Here is a 19951-nt window from a genome sequence, read left to right as displayed (position 1 = left end):
CATGTAAATGTCCAGAAAGTGGGGAAAGAGATCTTGGGCCCTAAGCTTTACAAGATTGGCTCCCTGGACCCAAGGAGAGATGGAAAACAATCAGCAGAGCAGCTAGAAGGAACAGGCCTGACACTACCAGCAGCCTTGAAGCAGGAGAAAGGCAGGATCTGGGAACTGGGAATAGAGCCAGGAGGTTCTAAGTCAAGGCCAACTGTAAACCACTGCCCAGCTCAAAGCAAAAGGAACAAAGTCTATAGTCTGGCAGCTCATGCAATCATAAAAGCTGCTTTGTCAAGGGTAGACAAGCCTGATGTGCTCCAGGAAATGCTGTTGGGGACAGAACAGATTGAGTAGGAATGCTGGATCTAAGACCCACATGCTATTTCTTAGCAGCCATCTGCCAAGAGTGGATTTTGTTGGGAGTTTCTCCAGTGCTCCATGTAGCCTCAGGAGCTGGGATTAAAGGCATATACCACCACTGCACTGAGACCCCATCTCTAAACCAAAGTATACTGGGGGGTAGAAATAGAAATATATTTTAGTAATCTGAAATGTATATAATATATAATAATATATAATATAAATAATATGTAATAAAAGGGCCAGTGAGATGGTTCAGTGGGTAAAGGCACTTGCCACAAAAATTTGGCAACAAGAGTTAGATTCATTTAAAGATAGAAGGAAAAGAACCAACTCCACAAAGTTATCCTCTGACCTCTACGTACATGCCTTGTCACAAGTGCACACAATAGTAAAAATAGCAATATACAATAATGCACAGCATATTGTAACATTTATATATGTGTGTGTAAAAATATTATAACCAGAGATTTATTCATGATCTTTTTTCTAACCAAATAAAAAATGTTTTATGAAAAAAATTATTAAGTTAATTGAGAGTTAAGATGAGGGCTGGAGAGATAGCTCAGCAGTTAAAAACACTGGCTGCTCTTCCAGAGGCCCTGATTTCAATTCCAAGCACAACATGGAAGCTCACAATTACCTACAATGGGATCCAATGCCCTCTTCTCTTGTGCAGACATACGTGCATACAAAGCACTCATACACATAAGATTCATAAACAAAAAAGTAAAAGGATCTGGAGAGATAGCAATGACTAAAGCTTGAAAACCTAGGTTTGGATTCCCAGCATCCATATAAATGTTGAGTAGTCATGGTGACTACAACTTGAGAGATGGAAATAGGAGTTTTGTGAAACAAACTGGCTTACCCGAATAAACTATCTCTGGGTTCAAATGACAGACCCTGCTTCAATATTTAAGGTAGAAAACAACTGAGAAAGACACTAGATGTCAACTCCCCTCCACATGCATGCAAATACACATGCAAACCCGAATGCATACAGCCATGCACAACACATACACACAGAACAACTCGAGGAAAATTAAGTTTTTTAAAGGGAGGGACATGCATTGCAGGGGGACATAAGTGTACCTCTTGAATCCCAAGACAGGAAACAACTGGCTATATGGTGACCCAATTTGGGGATGGCAGGGTAGCCAGAATTTTGCAGCAGCTCTTAAGTTCTCCCTAGGCATTTGCCTCATTCCTCTGTCTTTTGGACCTGGCTTTTTTATGATACTCAGTTAACGAGAGAGAGAGAGAGGGGGGAGAGAGAGAGAGAGAGAGAGAGAGAGAGAGAGAGAGAGAGAGAGAGAGAAGGGCCACTGTGGTTTCCCTATTTCCCTATATAGGTCCATCCACAAGAAGAAAAGACCTAATGCTAGATCCCTGATCTCTTGGAGACATGGGGCCCAGGAAAGGTCAAGAGTTCTTTTGGTTCTATTCATTAATAATGAGAGATCCAAGGAGACCACACACAGACATGTGACTGCTGTGGTTCTTTATCATGACTCCAAAGAGAATGATGAATACTCAGGATATATGTGGAAGTTTATTTGGTACCAAAGCCAAGAGATAGCTCTGGATGCAGACAGTAGAGAGACTCTACTCACTAAGCCCATTAAAGGACACAGAAACACAGAATGCCATATGAAAGTAAGAATTTAATTTGTTCAGGATGCAACAACGCCTATCTGCCCTGTACATAGGCCTATACAAGCAAGGGCTTGTGGCTCCCTCTGCAAGATGTTCAGCTAGGAGGACTGAATAACTTGACATGAGGCTCTGTTCAGAGGTGAGCAGGGGGCTGGGCTGAGTCCTTTCGGCCTTGACCAGCAATGGGCCGGCCTCGCTCCTCCCAGATAGTGAGGCCATCACAGGAGCAGATCTGCTTGGGATTCTGGAAAAGGCCAGCAGAGCGTGCAATGATACCACAAGCCAACCTGTGGAAGGATGTATTATGGTCAGCATAGGCCTCCTCAGGGCTTCATGTGCCCCACTGGCATATATCACTGCCTCCTGGCAGGGATGGCATAACTCACCTCTTTCCAGAATTCCCTGTGATTTTGGATAAAGGATGGCCTCCCCGGCCTAGGTCATCTTCTCCCTCATCAACAACCAGGCTGCGGCCAATCACATCCCACACCTTTGAAGAGAAACAACAGCCTGGTCTCCATTGACCTTCAAGGAGGGTCCCCACATTCTTCCCATCTTACCTTCAGCTGTTTATCCTCTATCCGGAAGGTAGCTCGGCCGCCAGCTTCAGCTTGGATATTGCCCAGATCTCCCCGGTGCTGAAATGAGACCCCATAGAGAAAAGAAAAACAGACTCAGAGATGACCAGACTCCCTTTCCTAAGAGTGAAACCTTGGGCAGAAAGCCACCATGCTGCAAAGATCCAGCATTCCCAGTCAGACTCAACTCTTGCCCTACAAGACTACTGCCAAGCTTAGCTTCCATCCCCAGCTGAGTTCCTGTGCCTTCCTAATCCCAAATGTTCAGGAGCTCTGGGATCCCTAGGCCAGCCTCCGTTCCCTGAGGCTTACGCTGGCTACACTTAGCTTTTCTTAACTACACAGTGGCCAGCGTTACTTTTCTAACTCCCAGCCTCAAAGAACAAGAGGGGAGAAATATGAGAGGGTGGGCAGAAATGGCTTTGTCTACTTCTCCCTTGAAGATTGGGGGCGGGGGGTAAGGCCATAGGGCTGGGGAGATGGTGCAGTGGAAGTCATGAAAGTATGGGGGCCAGAGCTCAGATTCCCAGCACCCAGGCAAAAGCTGAGCATGGAGGCACATGCCCACAATCCCAGTGCTAGGGGTGCAGACACAGATCCTAGGGGCTCACACTGCTCAGCAAGTCTGGTGAAAACAGCAAGCTTCAATTTCAATGAAGAGACCCTGTCTCAAAAAAACTAAAGTGGAGAACAATAAAGAAAGATAACCAAAATCAACCTCTGGGGCGAGTGTGTGTATAAGTGTGTATACACACACACACACAATGTAAGACATTCTGCCAGGCATACACAACACCCTACTTTTGAGAGCCTGCGGAACAGAGGTCATTAGAGAACAGAGTAGGAAACTGATAATAATAACTGGACCCAAGTATTAAACCTCAGAAACCTACACCTGTACAAATCATTTCCAACTGGATTCATGGGCAGACACAAATGCCTGGGCTAGGATGAGCTGATTCCCACAGTCTCACTACTGAGCAGAGAAGAATGTCAGTGGCTTCTATAGTCATAGTAGCTCATGCCTTTAATCCCAACACTGAGGCACACAGATGTCTATGAGTTTAAGGCCAGCCTAGTCTCCAGAGTGAGTTCCAGAACAGCCAAGGCTACACAGAGGAACCCTGTCTCAAGAAACAAACAAAACAAAGGGAAATTTGGCTTCCACTTATCTTCTATCTTATCTGTAGGCAAGGCTGGCACCAGTGTTGTTGATTTGTTTTGTTTTTTACAATGCCCTAAGCTAAAGACTTTTATGGTGGAAAGCCAAGATGGAGAAGATGACAGGGACCTTGCCAACTGTTTCTGAGGTTGAAGAACAATCCAGGCAGAGTGATTGAAAGCACATCTTGAAAGGGGATTAAGGAAAGGCAGCCTTTTCAATCCTCCCCTAAACACACAGCAGGTAGGCCTGGTCAGATGCCTTCATGTCTGGAGGGTGCTGGGCCCAGCCTATACTCTTGGATCCTGGGAACCAAGAGGAGTTTCACATAGAGCATAGTGTAATGGCTACTCCTGGTTGTCAACTTGATTATATCTGGAATGAACTACAATCCAGAATTGAAAGGCTCACCTGTGATCCGATCTTGAGGCTGGGAGATACAAGTTTCTGACCTGGATCTTGGCATGGAGATCTTGAGGCATAGTGGCTATGAATGCCAGGAAACTAAGGCAGGATCTCTGAATTTAAGGTCATCTGGGACAAAGCAAGTCCTTTAATCTGGGCCATACTTTCTGCTGGAGACCTACTAAGGACATTGGAAGAAGGAAGACTTGCTTTTCTTTGCCTGCTTGCCTTGTAGGACTGAGCAACTACTAGATCCTTGGACTTCCATTCACAGCTGACCATTGTTGGGAGTTGGACTACAGATTGTGAATCATCATAACAAATTCTCTTACCATAGAGAGACTACCCATAAGTTCTGTGACTCTAGAGAACCCTGACTAATACACATAGCAAGTCTCCTTTATGCTTCAGACTAAAGGTGATAGGATGGGATGAGACCTGAGACACTGTTAGTGGGAAAGCATGAGACGGCCAGGCTTGGATGTCCTTTCCCTGCTGACTCTAGTTCCATCTGGATGAAGAAGAAACTTGCTAATCCTGTACTGTCTTCACTACATTCTTGTTCATGTCTTAATTCATTTTCTGGAGACATGGCTCAGTTTTAAAAAGTCAAATAATTTTAGAGTCTTATACATGCTAACATGCTACTCAAATAGACTACATACATAACATTCTGGTTTTTTATTTTTACACTTATTTATTTACTTTTTTAGCGTGTGTGTTATCTGTTTGTCTATGCATGTTCACATACACAGACATGCACATATGGAAATCATACAAGCACTTACAGGAGACAATTCTCTTCATCATGTAGGTTGCTGGGGTCAAACTCAAGTTGTCAGACCTGGAAACAAATGTCTTTATCCCCTGTTTTGCTTTTGGGGGAGTATTTGTTTTTTTTTTTCTTTTAGAGACAAGATGACATATAACCTAGGTAGCCTTGAACTTGCTATGTAGTCAAGGCTGGCCTTAAACACCTAATCTTCTTGTCTCTACCTCCCAAATGTTATGACTACAGGCATGTGTTGCTATAACTGGGGCAATCCTCTTTGTTTCCTTGGTCACTTCTGACCCCTTGTCCCACACAGGGTCTGAGGGTAAGGACACAAAGGCCCAAGGCAGTCTTGCCATTCAGCAACATTTCTACTGTTGTGACTTAGATGGTTTCCTCTGCCAAAGCTACCAACCTGCCTCAGCCTCGTCCAAATGCAGAGCTCATCACCACCCTGCAAAACCCAAGGAGGCAGAAAGTCGATGGACGCCGCCGCCCCCCCCCCCCCCCGTACTCATATTCTGTGTGATTTCCCTGCTTTCATGTGGACTGGAGCAAGTATCATTTCCTGGATTAGATTATAGCATGAACCTTTCTTCCATGTTGGATGCACTCTTATTTTCTTGTGACCTGGGAGACACCAGTTTATGTGTGGCGAACTGCTCTAGGGAGAGGCTCATGTAGCAAAGGACTGTTGTCTAGCCAAGGACACAAGGCCTATCAACAGCAACACTGCCAACTGCCAGTGCCATTGGGGAAACACATCTTTCCCTTGTTGAACTCCATAACAACTCAGGCTCCAAGAGACTAAGCAAGAGGCACCCAGGTATCTGTCCCAGAAAAACTGGGAGATAATTGTTGAGGCCTGCTCCTTTTAACATAACTGTAGTCATTTTGTATTCAGATTCCATGTTACTCACAAGGTGAAATTAAGTTCGTAGTTGTTACTCTAACTGACACTGAATAATGCTACTAATAAGCCAAAAAGTTATGGCTGAGTCACTTGTACCCTGCTATCTCAATGCTGTGAAATTCCCTTGTCCATCACCTGTCCACCTTCCTACCTCACTCGGGACTAATCCCCTTAAAAGTTAGCTGATAGTACTTTGTCTAGTTACCAAAAATGTCATACCACTTCACTGCTTGTGTTCTAACTTGTATTGTTTTGTTTTCTTCTGAGTATCATAAAAGCTTATTATTAAGCTTATTTAGAAAAAAGTTTCATATGAAAATGTACATGACCTAATTCTACATCACAATCAAACAGGCCTTTGGGGAGGGATGTGGACACACTGCTGAACGCTGGTTAGACTCTTTCCAAGGCTTCTAACATGATGATGCTGTTTCCTCAATGACTGGCTGCCGTCTTCACACACTCATCAATCACAAGGTTCATAAAGGAATCAAAGCCCCACAATATTCCTTGTACATGCCTGCCACCCTTTAGCTTCAATGATAACTTCTTGTCCATAAACCGGAGAGTGAGCTTTGCTCATGGCGACTCCTCAGCTGACTCAGCACAATGGTGAAGCTCGTTCTAACTTTTGAACCTGGTTTTTCATATAAAAAGCCTGCCCTGAGCACAGACTAGTGCCACAATTAGGTATTGCCTTCTTGTAGACCTGGACGTTCAATGTGTTCAATAAACTATACTTAACTGAGATTGGTATTCATATGGTGTGAGTGGAAATTTCCTGACCCCAACAATAATAAAATTTATCCCCCAATATTAGTGGCATTAAATTCAAGGCAACATCACTTACAAGCATGGCATTTGGAAATGGACCATTAGAAAGAACAGGTCTATCCCACCTCAGAGCACAGAGGGGTACTTTGACCATTAAAAGAGGACAGAGCTGTTAGAAGCCTAAAGGTTAGTTAGATCCATTAAGAAACATAAACAGGGGATAGGAACCCCACAGGAAGACCAACAGAGTCAACTAACCTGGAGCCCTGGGAGTTCTCTGAGACTGACCTACCAACCAAAGAACAAACACAGGCTGGAACAAGGCCCCCAGCACATATATAGCAGACATGCAACTCATTGTCCATGTGGGTCCCCCAACAACTGGAGCAGAGGCTATCCCTAAAGCTATAGACTGACTGGTATTCATTCTCCAACAGAGATGCCTTGTCTGGTCTCAGTAGGAGAGGATGTGCCTAATCTGGCAGAAACTTGATGTGCCACAGAAGGGGGATGGGGGGGCTACAGGAAAAGAATTCTGTGGTGAAAAAAAATGAAAGCTAAGTGTTGTTGGAAATGAAGCTCAATAGCAGAGGACTTGCAAGTGTGCAAACTAAGGCTCCATGCTGAGCACAAGAGAAAAGGCTAAGGGAAGAAGGGACAGAGGGGACGAAGAATGAAGAACAGAAAATAAAGGAGCCCCAAGGGTCCCTGCCAAGAGTATCTTCCTACATAACCACGGAATTTTCCCTGCTAGAGTGAACTTCCTTAGGGCAGGCACTGGGGTGTACAGTACTGTATCCCTAGGACCCTGATCATAAGACTTAGGTAAGGGGGCTGGAGAGATGGCTCAGTGGTTAAGAGCACTGACTGTTCTTCCAGAGGTCCTGAGTTCAATTCCCAGTAACCACATGGTAGCTCACAACCATCTGAAATGAGATCTGATGCCCTCTGCTGGTGTGTTTGAAGACAGCCACAGTGTACTCAGATACAATAAATAAATCAATCTTTTAAAAAAAAAATTAGGTAAAATTGCTAAGCTAATCAATATCAGATGTAAGGAAAAACCCACACATAAAGCAATCACAGTGCAAGACCCAAGAACTGACTGCCTACCTCTGAGTCCCTGGATTCTCTCTATGCCCAAACCCAGCCCAAACCTACACTTACCCGATCAGTGTCCTGAGGACCCCCATGAGATGCTCCATCAGGGTTAAAATGGTCCCCACAGCTAAGGATGAAAAGTAGCAGATAGGTATCCAAATAATCGTGTCTAGACCCTCCTCTCTGATGGTATATTTTTGTTCTAAATTCATTCACTCATTCCTTTATTTAACAAACAGACCTATTCTGTGCCAGAGTTAGGGCAAAAAAAAAAAAAAAACATAGAAACTAAGCACATGGATTAAGTCTTCTGCTCTAGTAGATGCAGAGGAGTAAACAACCAATCATATTATGAAAGACACCACTAGACACAGGGCCTCTTCCTTCCCTTGTCTAGGAGTCACCCTGTATCTCGAATGTTAATTTACATTCTCTGAAGCATTTCATATGCCACTTATGTCTGTAAGCCTCAGTTTCCTAATCTGTACACCAGGCCTATGTATGCACCCCCACAAGAGCACCTGTGAGGACAGAATGTGAAGTGTATAGCTAAAGACATTACAGGGATGTTAAGGATGACTTACCTATTGCAATCCCTTGTAAGGTCCCCATACTGATGGACATGGAGTCCATGCAGCCCAGGTTCCAGGCCATCAATAGTTCCCTCAATCAGGCAGAGTTCAGAGGACAGCTGTAGGAAGCGGACTACCCCCTGTACGGTGCCACAGCCCTCCAGAATAGCCACTGCTGCTCCCAGATTCTCTGCAAGGTAGGAAATGCTCGCTGTCTCCATCTCACCCAGCCCCTAATGGACCAGCCTAATGGCACTGTTAGATTAAAAGCTATCTGGTTACAAGGCCAAAATAAGTTCATTCCTATTTTCTGTAAAACTTGGGTTTAACCATGTCTTGACATATTTTCTGGAATTTAACAAATTCCCATACCCTATAGCCTAACCTCCTCCCTGGTAAGACAGGGTGCTCTGCCAGATAATTTTGAGATGTTCTGTCACGTTACCAAAAACTCTTAGCAAGCCCCTAGCCTTATAGGGTTGTATTGTTGTTGTTTGTTTTGTTTGGCTATATAAACCCCACTTTTCCTGTGTTCAATGCTATTTTCTCAAACCGTGCTTTGAGGGAGATAGCCCTGTCTAATGGGGAGCGGGGGAGTTTGTTTAATTTGACTAAAAGAATTTGGGTAGTAGCCTTATCTCTTGTTCAGAGGAATCAACATCCATTCCTTTCAGTGGCTCAGGAATAGCAGGGAAGGAATCTCACAAAACTGTGTAACTCCCCAAAGTCAATCCAGCCCAGTCCTGAGACTCCTATGGTTAGATTAATACCAGTTCTTGTTCCCGACCTCCAAACCCAAAGGTCAAGACCAAGACTATAAGCAGTCACTTACGTAATTGGCTGCTGCCCATGCCCTTGAGTACAGCCTGCCTCCCTGTGCTTTCCAGGAGAGCTTGCACCTCCTGACTGGGCAGAGTGGTCTGCACCAACACCATCTGGTTCTCCAACTGAACATCCACATTCTGGACACCTGGCAGAGACAGAGGGGTGGGGTCAGCAGGGGGCTGGCACCACATGTTGGTAGCACAGTGTTTTCCTAGTCCCATTTCTACAAAACTTTGTATGGACAGAAATAAACCTGCAAGCTTCCTTCTAGTATTAAGAACTTGGGTGTGGTATTTTTGTGAGTCATGTGTGTGTGTGTGTGTGTGTGTGTGTGTGTGTGTGTCTGTCTGTCTGTCTGTCTGTCTGTCTGTAAGAGTGAGAGGGAATTGAACTCAAGGCCTCTCACTTACTAGACAAGTTCCCTATCACTGAACTGCACTCCTTTTAGTTCTTATTACACATCAGATATTATTTACTTTTTGGTCTATTGAAACAGGGTCTCACTCTGTAGCCCAAGCTGGTCTAGAACTCAATTATTTAACCCAGGTGAGCTTTGAACTTGAGGTGAATTCTTCTGCTTCAGCTTTCTAAATTCTAGGATTAAAGGCATGTACTATCACCCCAGACTTTTGAAAAATGAAATACTTTTCTTAAAAAAAAATTTTTTTATAAAAGTGGGCTAACCTGGAACTTACATAAAGGTGGAAAAAGAGAACAGACTCCACAAAGTTGTCCTCTGTCCTCCACATATATCTTGTGGCATATGTGTCCCCAACTCAGTAACTAAGTAAAGACATTAAAAGTGGGCTGGCTATATTAGCATTATTGATGACAGCTGGCAGGTGGACACGACCTAAGTGTCCATCAATGGATGACAAGATGTGAGGCACAAACACACTGCAGCACAGATGGGGGAACCATTCTGCTCCCGGAAAGCAGCAGGAATGGCTACATATATTATATAAGACCACTTGCATCAAATGCCCGAGATTGGCAAATCTGTAGACAGGAAATGGGAGAGGACAGAGTGGAAGAACAGAAAGGTGATTAAGGATATGGGATTTCTTTATAAGGTAATGAATATATAGCTAATAGAAATGGCTACACAGCTCAGTAAGTGAATTAACTAAACCATACACTTCAAACTGGTGACTTTTGTAGCATGTGAATTTTAGGACAATAAAGCTCACATTAAGGAGGACCATGGCTGCCATTCTAAGAGCTGACACTGTACCATAGGCTAAGCTCTCTTTTTTCTTTAAGATTTATTGATCATGTGGATGCATACTTTGTCTACCTATGTGTATGTGCACTATTTCATTAAGTGCCTGCGGTGGCCCTAACAGGATGTTGAATCCTGTCTTAGTTAGGGTTCCCCTGGACCATTGTGAGTTGCCATGTGAGTGCTAGAAACCAAAGCCAGGACCTCTGCAAGAGCAGCCATGCTCTTTACAACTAAGCTATCTCTCCAGCCCATTAAGCCCACTTTGGTGTGCTTTATTTGGATTATTCCACTTCATGTCCAGGGTAACCCTGGAAATTTATCTATTTCACAGATAAGGACATCAAGGCACAGAACAAGAAGGCAATGTATTCAAAGTATATAAGTTGTAGAATTGGACCTCAGTCCAGGAAGCCTAGTTACAGAACAAAAACAATTAGTCCAAACCATCTACTCAAGGCATGAAGACCTAGCCCAACCTTCCTGGGTCTCCCCAACTGCACATGCACTCGAAAATACACACATACACACACACTCACACACACACACAGTGTCTACTGCATTCACACTAGAGCTAAACACTAACTCTACTCTGATTACACTCCATTATTTCCCTCACTAGGTTGTCACCTCATTGAGGACTGAAATTATGTGTGGTCCACAGAGGTCAAATTTAAAGTAAGTCTGTGTCTTAGAGTTTTACTGCTGTGAAGAGACACCATGACCAAGGCAACTCTTATAAGGAAAACATTTAGTTGGGGCTGGCTTACAGGTTCAGAGGTTCAGTCCATTATTATCAAGGTAGGAGCATAGCAGCATCCAGGCAGGCATGGTGTAGGCAGAGCTAAGAGTTCTACATCTTCATCTGAAGGCTCTGGCATCTCAAAAAATCTTAAGGTCTCCAAAGCAACTTCAATGTTACAGCTTCTTGTTCCAATGTCCGGAATCCACACATGATCTCCTGGACTCCTCCAAAGGGCTGCATCACTTCTTCCAGCTCTGCTCTTTGTAGCACTTTAAGCTCAGGTTAATTCACTCCACTGTTGCTGCTGTTCTTGGTAATTATTCCATGGTACTGGCATCTCCAAAAAACTAGGGTTTTCTGTTGCAACTAGGCTTCACCAATAGCCTCTTCATGGTGCTAAGCCTCAAGTCCTTTGTATGACCCCTTCAGTCTTGGACCATCAACTGCAACTGAGGCTGCACCTTCACTATTGGCCTTCCATGGCCTCTCACAGTGCCAAACCTCAGCTGCTCTTCATGACCCTTCATGCCTTCAAAGCCAGAACCACTTGGGTGACTCCTATACATTACCAAGTACAGCTGTAACTTGAGATACAACCTTGGATAGGTCTGGAACACAGCTTCTTTGTGCTCTCAGAAAACACTTCCCAGAAGACTTCACCTCAGTGATGCTGGTCTCTTCTTAATCACCACTAATTTCTTAGCTCCAGCTGACCAATATCAACTATCCCAGTAGTATCCTTCTCCTCTTGACTATAAAGCCAGAGACACATGGTCTTTGTAGGAGATGGAACATGCCCTCCTTGTTCTATTACACTATCACTAGCTTCCTCTTTCCCAACTCCTTTATTACCTAATCTTGGCTGTCCTGGACCTTGCCCTGTAGATTGACCTTGAACTCAGAGGTCTGCATACCTTTCTCCTGGGATTAAAGGTATGCACCACCATGCCTAGATCTAAACGTAGCTGGTAGGATCTTGCCCCAAAGTCCTACTCCATTAATTCAATTTAATATCCTCGAACACAGGATTCAGCTCCATTTCACTTCCTGGCATCCCTTTAATACTAGAGCCATATATTTTATATTTTTCCTTTCTCTGATTGCTATGCTTGTTTTAAATGCTCCTCATGAGATTTAGCCTGAGAACAAAGTCTATAATGGGTGTTTCTGAGACTTCCTTTGTCAATGCAATTAATCAGAGTCTCTTCATCTTAGCCTCAGGCAGACTTTTCAGACAAGGGCAAAAAGGAGCCACATTCTTCACCAAAATACCACAAAAACAGTCCTTATGACACATACTGAATTTTTTATCTCTGAAACCACTTGGGGCAGGTCAACACAATTCAAATTATTCTTGGCAACAAAGTCTTCCATATTCCTACTAGGATGGCCCATTAAGTCCCTTTTAAGGCATTCTATTGCTTTCCAAATCCAAAGTCCCAAAATCCACATTCTTCCAAACAAAAGCGTGGTCAGGCCTATCACAGCAAACCCCATTCCTGGTACCAATTTCTGTCTTAGTTAGGATTTTACTGCTGTGAAGAGAAAATCATGACCAAGGCAAGTCTTATAAGAAAAACATTTTAATTGGGGCTAGCCTACAGGTTCAGAGGTTCAGTCCATTATTATCAAGGCAGGAGCATGGCAGCATCCAGGCAGGCATGGTGCAGGCAGAGCTAAGAGTTCTACATCTTCATCTGAAGGCTGCTAGTAGAATACTGACTAGCAAGCAACTAGGAGTAGGGTCTTAAAGCCTACACCCACAGTGACACACATACTCCAGCAAGGTCACACCTTCTAATAGTGCCACTCCTTGGGCCAAGCATATACAAACCATCACAGTGTGTCAGATAAAAGCACCAACAGAGTCCTATTACCCTTTAAATCCCCGAAATCAGTTCATTGTCTGTAATTTTATGAGATAATTCTTACATTCTTATGTAAAGATTTTTACACAACTAATGCCACATTATTCTGAATTATGACTTTTTTAATTTTTTATTAGATACTCTGTATTTACATTTGAGATGTTATCCCTTTACTCAGCCCCACTCCAATCCTCCCTCCCCCTCCATTTGCCTTCACAAAGGTGCACTCCCTCCTGATTACCCTCTTTGCCTTGGCATTACCCTACTTTGGGAAAACATGCCTTTCCTGGACCAAAGGCCTCTTCTCACATTGATGCCAGACACTGCTATCTTCAGCTACATACGAAACTGGATCAATAGGTCTCTCAAAGTGTGCACAAAGGTTGGTGTTTTAGTCCATGGAAGTTTTAGAGGATTTGGTTGGTTGAAAATGTTGTTCTTCCCATGAGGTTGCAACCCTTTTCAGCTCCTTAGGTCCTTTCTTTAGCAACCTCATTGAGGTCCCCGAGTTCAGTCCAATGGTTAGCTGCAAGCATGTTCACCTGTATCTATATTATTCTAGCATAGTCCCTGGTTCCTGCCAGTAAGTACTTTTTGGGATCAGCTATAGTGCTTGGATTTGGTGACTGCATATGTGGTGGATCCCAAGGTGAGGCGGCCTCTGAGTGATCTTTTCTTCAATCCCTGTTCCTCTATTTGCCCTTGCATTTCCTCCCATGAGAGTTTTGTTCTCCCTTCTAAGAAGAACTGAGGCATCCCCATTTTAACCTTCCTTCTTTTTGAGCTTTATAATTTCTGTAAATTGTTTCTTGGGTATTGGGTATTCAGAGCTTTCTGGGGCTAGTATCCACTTATCAGTGAGTGCATACTATGTGTGTTCTTTTGTGACTGGGTTACCTCACTTAGAATGATAGTCTCTAGTTCCATCCATTTGCCTAAAAATTTCATGAAGTCATTGTTTCTAATAGCTAAGTAGTACTCCATTATGTAAATATACCACACTTTCTGTATCCATTCATCTATCGATGGACATCTGGGTTCTTTCCAGCTTCTGGCTATTACAAATAAGGCTGCTATAAACATGGTGGAGCTTGTGTCCTTGTTATATGTTGGAGCATCTTTGGGATATATGCCCAGAAGTAGAACAGCTGGGTTTTCAGGTAGTACTATGTCCAATTTTCTGAGGAACCACCAGACTGATTTCCAGAGTGGTTGTACCAGCTTACAACCCCACCAACAGTTGGAGGAGTGTTCTTCTTGCTCCACATCCTTGCCAGCATCTGCTGTCACCTGAGCTTTTATCTTAACCATTCTAACTGGTGTGAGGTGGAATCTCAGGGTTGTTTTGATTTGCATTTCCCTAATGACTAGGGATGTTGAGCATTTCTTTAGGTGCTTTTAAAAACTTCAGCAAAGTGGCTGGTTATAAAATTAACTCAAACAAATCAACTGCCTTCCTCTACTCAATGGATGAACAGGGTGAGAAAGAAATTAGGGAATCAACACCCTTCACAATAGTCACAAAGACTATAAAATACCTTGGGGTGACCCTAACCAAGCAAGTGAAGGATCTGTATGACAAGAACTTCAAGACTCTGAAGAAGGAAATTGAAGAAGGCCTCAGAAGATGGGAAGATCTCCCATGTTCATGGATTGGAAGGATCAACATTGTAAAAATGGCCATCTTGCCAAAAGAAATCTACAGATTCAATGCAATCCCCATCAAAATTCCAACTCAATCCTTCATAGAGTAGGAAAGAGTAATTTGCAAATTCATCTGGAATAACAAAAAAACCTAGAATAGTGAAAACTATTCTCAAGAATAAAAACACTTCTGGGGGAATCACCAACCCAGATCTCGGTAGATTATCCTGAAGCTGTTTGTATTTAAATGTTAATTCCACTTCACCAAGAAGGGCTGCCTAGTCAAATGACTCCAACTGAACCTTCCCATTCTAATTAGTAAAATAAATGAAAGCCAGTGACTGGGCAGGGCGAGGGAGGTAGAGAGGGCTGAGAGGTCTGAGGAAGTCAGAGGACCGAAGGGGAAGGTCGGGGCAACATGGAGTTTCCCAAGGACCAGCTAGATCCAGGTGGGATTTATTGGTGTTAAAAAGCTATGAACATTAAGGATTTTACAGGTCTAATATCTCATATAGAAGGGCAGTTTGTATCTTTCTCTATTTGATGCAATCTTGTTGTGTAGAGGGTTTGTGGATTGAGAGTTGAATATATAAACCTGTATAAAAAGCTATCGGGGCTGTAGAGTTGTGTTTGTGGGATTTTAGGGTACAGAAACACCTGGAGACAGAGGCAGAGAACAGGCAGTAGAAAACCACCAAGGGAAGGAAATTGCGCCAACAAGTTGGGCCGTGGTGGCAGCACAGACTGGGTGCCAGAGGTGTGCGAGGCTCCGTATCAGGGTCGGGCCTGAGGAGTGAGACCTCTGGGCTGGTAAATAGATAAATCCATATATTTTTTTTAATATTTACTACAACATATCTCAAGCTATATTATAAAGCAATTGTGATTTAAGAAAAAAAACTGCATGGTATCAGTACAGAGATAGGCAGGTAGATCAATACAACAGAGTCGAGGACCCAGAAATGAACCCACACACCTATGGTCACTTGATCTTTGACAAAGGAGCTAAAAACATTCAATGGAAAAAGGACAGCCTCTTCAACAAATGGTGTTGGTTCAACTGCCACTCAGCATGCAGAAGAATGAAAATAGACCCTTTCTTATCTCCTTGTACAAAGTTCAAGTCCAAGTGGATCAAAGATCTCCACATAAAACCAGGTACACTGAAACTATTAGAAGAGAAAGTGGGGAAGAGCTTAGAACACATAGGCACAGAGAAAATTTTCCTGAGCAGAACACCAGTAGCTTATGCTCTAAGATCAAGAATCGACAAATGGGACCTCACGAAATTACAAAGTTTCCATAAGGCTAAGGACACTGTTAAGAAGACAAAACAGCAGCCAACAGATTGGGAAGGGATCTTTACCAATCCTACATCTGATAGAGGGCTAGTATCCAATATATGCAAAGAACTTAGGGAGCTAGACTATAGAGAATCAAATAATCCTATTAAAAATGGGATAAAAGAACTAAACAAAGAATTATGACTTTTAATAAATCTTTTTAACTTTTTTATTTTATGAATGTGAGTGCTTTTCCTCCACATATGTTTGTGCACCACATATGCCTGGTGCCTGTGGAGACTAGAAGAAAGCATCACATCCCTTGGAACTGGGGTTACAGTCAGTTGAGAGCCAGAATACTAGAAATAAGAACCTGGGTCCTTTGGAAGAGCAGCTAGTGCTCATAACTCTTGAGCCATCTCTCTAGCACTTAGGCTTATTTTCTTTTTAATTATTTTTATATGTATGTTGAGGGGTGTATATGCAAGTGCAGGTGCCTTGGAGTCCATAAGAGGGCATAAAATCACCTGAAGCTAAAGTTACGAGTAACTGTGAGCCACCTGGTACGGATCTAGAACCAGACAGGTTCTCTGCAAGAGCAGTAAGTAGCAATCTTAACCACTGAACCATCTCTCAGCTACACACACCTTTTTATGAAACATGGTCTCAATTTGCAACTCAAATTGGCCTTGAATTTACACTCTATCTCAGCCTCTAGAGTGCTAGAATTATAAGCCCATGACAGCTTTCAGGACACTAAAGGGACATATTGTTGAAGCCAGGTTTTCTTGATCTGTGTTTTAGATTGGTAAGTGAAGATTTAATGGAGTTGGAGCCATTCCACTAAAAGTAACATATTCTAGCCAAAGTTTATCCAAGGAGCATTCTTGCTGGGGAAACAGACAGGTGGAACTTTGGTTGGACACAGAGCAATTTCAAGGCTTCTATGGGCTTCTTTGTCACCAAAAGAAGACTTCAGATACCCATGTTTTCTGGTCTCAGTAAGTGAAATCAACTTGGCTTTCTCCTAGCTGAGCAGGAGAGTTTCAGTTTACAGAATACACTGAGGGAAAAAGTTGCCCAAGACCTTGGGAAAGAGAGCTTTATTCTCTTCCCAAAGGTCATGGGAGGAGCTCACCCCTGAAGCCCTTCACAAATGCCCTACAGTAACTACACCCTGTTTTCTCTCCACTGAGCCCTCACTAAAGGCTACTTGGCTATACTCCAAGTCGACCTGCCAAACCACCTGCTACACTGCAGAAGCATGACTTCCTTCTGGTTCACAGTGAAGTTGGGAATTCACAAAGAGCATTCTGCTCTGGCCCTCCCACATCCAGAGCACAGAATTAGCTCCTTCTGGGAGATCCTGGGTCTGGGAATCCATATTATGTCCAGGCCAGACCATCAGGAAACTTTATCTGCTGTGTGTGCAAAATACATCCAGGCCTCAGCACTTATCCTAGACACCTCACTTCTCCTCAGCCTGCTCATGAACCCTATCTATGGGCTCCCCGTATTCTTTGACTCCTTAGTCCAGTGGTTCTCAAGCTTCCTAACACTGGGACCCTTTAATACAGTGCCCCATGTTGTGGTGACCCCACCATAAAATTATTTTTGTTGCTACTTCATAACTGTAATTTTGTTACCATTATGAATCCTAATGTAAATATCTATGGTCTTAGGCAAAACCCAAAGGGGTCTTGACCCAGGTAGGTTGAGAACTGCTGTTTTAGTAACTTTCCACATAGAAGCCAAGGTAATGTTTTTCCAGTGTGTGTGTGTAATGTAGTATGCATACATATATGCATGCATGTTCCTGGGTGTAGGAGCATATATTTGTACAGGTGCATATGGTGGTCACCTGTCTTCCTTAATTACTCTCTACCTTTTATGTTGGGGCAAGTTCTGTCACTTGAACCCAGAGCTCACTGATTTGGCTAGTCTGGCTAGCCAGCTTGCCCTGAGATCCCTTTGTCTGTCCTCTGAAGGCAGGTACTATAGGTGGGCTGCCACACCAGACTGGCATCCACACAGGTGCTGGGAATCTGAACTCGACTCTCGAACTGATGCAGCTATCACTTCTACTGGCTCAGCCATCTTCCTAACCCCTGGCACACACATGGTGCACAGACACATGCAAGCCCAACACCCATACATATAGCAAACAAATTTTAAAAATAAACCTTAAAAGGAATTCATTCCAAGCCAGGCGGGTGAACTGTTCATGTTTGGGGTTGTTGTTATTGTTGTTGTTTATGTGTGTGCACACGTGTTTTTTTTTCTAAGATTTATTTATTGTATGTGAGTACACACACACCAGAAAAGGGCATCAGATCCCATTATAGATGGCTGTGAGCCACCATGTGGTTGCCGGGAATTGAACTCTGGACCTCTGGAAGAGCAGGCAGTGCTCTAAGCCCCAGGTGAACTGTTTTTGTCCACAACTAACAACTGAAAGCTGAGAACCAACTCTGAAGTTGTTCTTGACCTCCCCATGCAAAACCCCCTCCCCAAAGCACATCATACACACACTCACTAAAAAAAAAATCAAATAATACTTCCAGGTCAGGTGGCACACACCTCTCATCTCAGCACACAGGGGTAAAGGCAAGCAGATCTCTGAGAACTGGAGGCCAGCCTGGTCTACATAGTGAGTTCCAGGAAAGCCAGGGCTATGTAGAGAGAGCTTATCTCAAAATAAAACAAAACAAAATACAAAACAAAACAATCAGTTTCCCCAATCTCCCTCCTAAAACATCACCTTTGCCTGTAAGCTCTCCTCCTCTCTCCTCTTACAACCCCCGGAAATTGAGTGGCCTCTCACTACATGCTCAAAACCTGTATCAAGTAATTCACTCCTCATGACAACACTGGGTTATGAACACTGTTCAAACACTGCAGAAGCAGAAGCACAGAAAATAAGCATGAAGTTGTTGTGCTAGCATGTGGCAAAGAGGGCATCTGAATGTAAACAGATCTGACTCCAAAGTGCATCTGCCTCACAGTTACTCACTCCGATCCTCCCCCCCCCCCCCCCCCCCGCCAGTGTCCTGGCTTCAGACCAGTCTCCTTCTTTCCCAATGAAGTGTTCTATGAATACTCCTTTGGCAACGTTTATGACCTTTACCTATGCACAGGAGTAAACATTTTTTCTCAGAAGCCCCCAGTGTCTAAACCAGTGGCTGAAAAGTTGAATGAACATTTAACAGAATCAAAAAAAAAAAAAAAAATGGCCAGTTTCCAGTGTCAGGAAAATGACTCTGCCTTTTATATCTTTCCTCTTTTGCCAGGTCACCTGCCAGGGATGCTGCTTGCTTTCTCAGAACTATACTGTTTCCCATGAAAGACTTCGAGTGTCCCCCAAGAACGCCCTTGGTAGGAGGTGCCCTATACTCTTGCTAGCTCCATGATGCTCAAAGCTGGACAGGCCATGGTAGAAGAGAGCTCTGTCTAGGCAAGCTTGAGGCCTGCACTACAGGCTCGGCTCCCCGAATCCCTGGGACTCTTGAGAAACTTCCTTTCATTCTTTATGCATCTGTACAATGGGAATACTGCTAAACACAAACCCCTGGGCTGATCCCAGAAAGATTTGTTCTGCCCTTACCTGCCACTCCTTTCAGGGACTTGTGCACAGCGTCCACACAGCTCTGACAACTCATCTGCACCGTAAACTCCAGCTGTAAGGGAAGCAAGGCCGGGGAACATGTCAGGCATGATCCTGATTCACCACCTCCCCTATGTCTCTAAGCACACATTACACATGACTTCTCTTCAAATTCCTTCTTCATTATCTCATGAGCAATCCAGGATAGTGGCCCCATTGTGAGGGGCATAGCTACCCTAACCCCGAGTCTGCTCTTTTCGGGCTTCCCAAGATAACAATCACCCCAAGGGCTGAAGTTATGCGAGGCTCCACAAGGAGCTTTCACTAACCGTACACACAGTCTCACCGTCCCCTGACTTCGAAGCCATCCTGGCTGTAGTCGCCAGTCGGGGCCGCACAACCGGTAGGGACCAGAGACCAACACAACTCAGCTTTATGGGATGGGCGGATCCTCGGGGGCCGCCCTATGCTCC

The 19951-nt window shown here is 43.8% G+C and overlaps 1 protein-coding gene across 2 annotated transcripts; it reads right to left on the bottom strand.

Annotated features, from left to right (window-relative positions):
* Nucleotides 1-1893: 1893 nt before the first annotated feature.
* CCS (copper chaperone for superoxide dismutase) lies at nucleotides 1894-19927 on the bottom strand. 2 transcript variants are annotated; one of them, XM_080911514.1, is made up of 8 exons: nucleotides 19808-19927; nucleotides 19479-19551; nucleotides 9120-9257; nucleotides 8300-8477; nucleotides 7782-7842; nucleotides 2571-2648; nucleotides 2397-2500; nucleotides 1894-2297 (listed from the first exon to the last, which is right to left on the bottom strand). In XM_080911514.1, exons 1-8 carry the CDS (start codon nucleotides 19844-19846, stop codon nucleotides 2144-2146), a joined length of 825 nt encoding a protein of 274 aa, XP_080767640.1. In that variant the 5' UTR covers nucleotides 19847-19927; the 3' UTR covers nucleotides 1894-2143. The 2 variants fall into 2 exon arrangements, with proteins under 2 accessions (XP_080767640.1, XP_080767641.1); XM_080911515.1 differs by having other exon boundaries at nucleotides 19479-19545; nucleotides 19804-19866.
* Between the last annotated feature and the right edge of the window lie 24 nt (nucleotides 19928-19951).

The sequence above is a fragment of the Micromys minutus genome, assembly GCF_963924665.1.
Source record: "Micromys minutus genome assembly, chromosome: 2".
NCBI lineage: Eukaryota > Metazoa > Chordata > Mammalia > Rodentia > Muridae > Micromys > Micromys minutus.
This window is presented reverse-complemented; position numbering and strand designations above follow the sequence as displayed.

What these genes read in the sequence shown, in the direction of transcription:
- CCS (XM_080911514.1), bottom strand. Translation starts at nt 19,846, where the DNA reads ATGGCTTCGAAGTCAGGGGACGGTGAGACTGTGTGTACG. An exon ending in ACGGTGAGACTGTGTGTACG is followed by an intron (nt 19,552 to 19,807) that starts GTTAGTGAAAGC and finishes CTTCCCTTACAG; the next exon opens with CTGGAGTTTACGGTGCAGAT. An exon ending in TAGAGGATAAACAGCTGAAG is followed by an intron (nt 2,501 to 2,570) that starts GTAAGATGGGAA and finishes TTCTCTTCAAAG; the next exon opens with GTGTGGGATGTGATTGGCCG.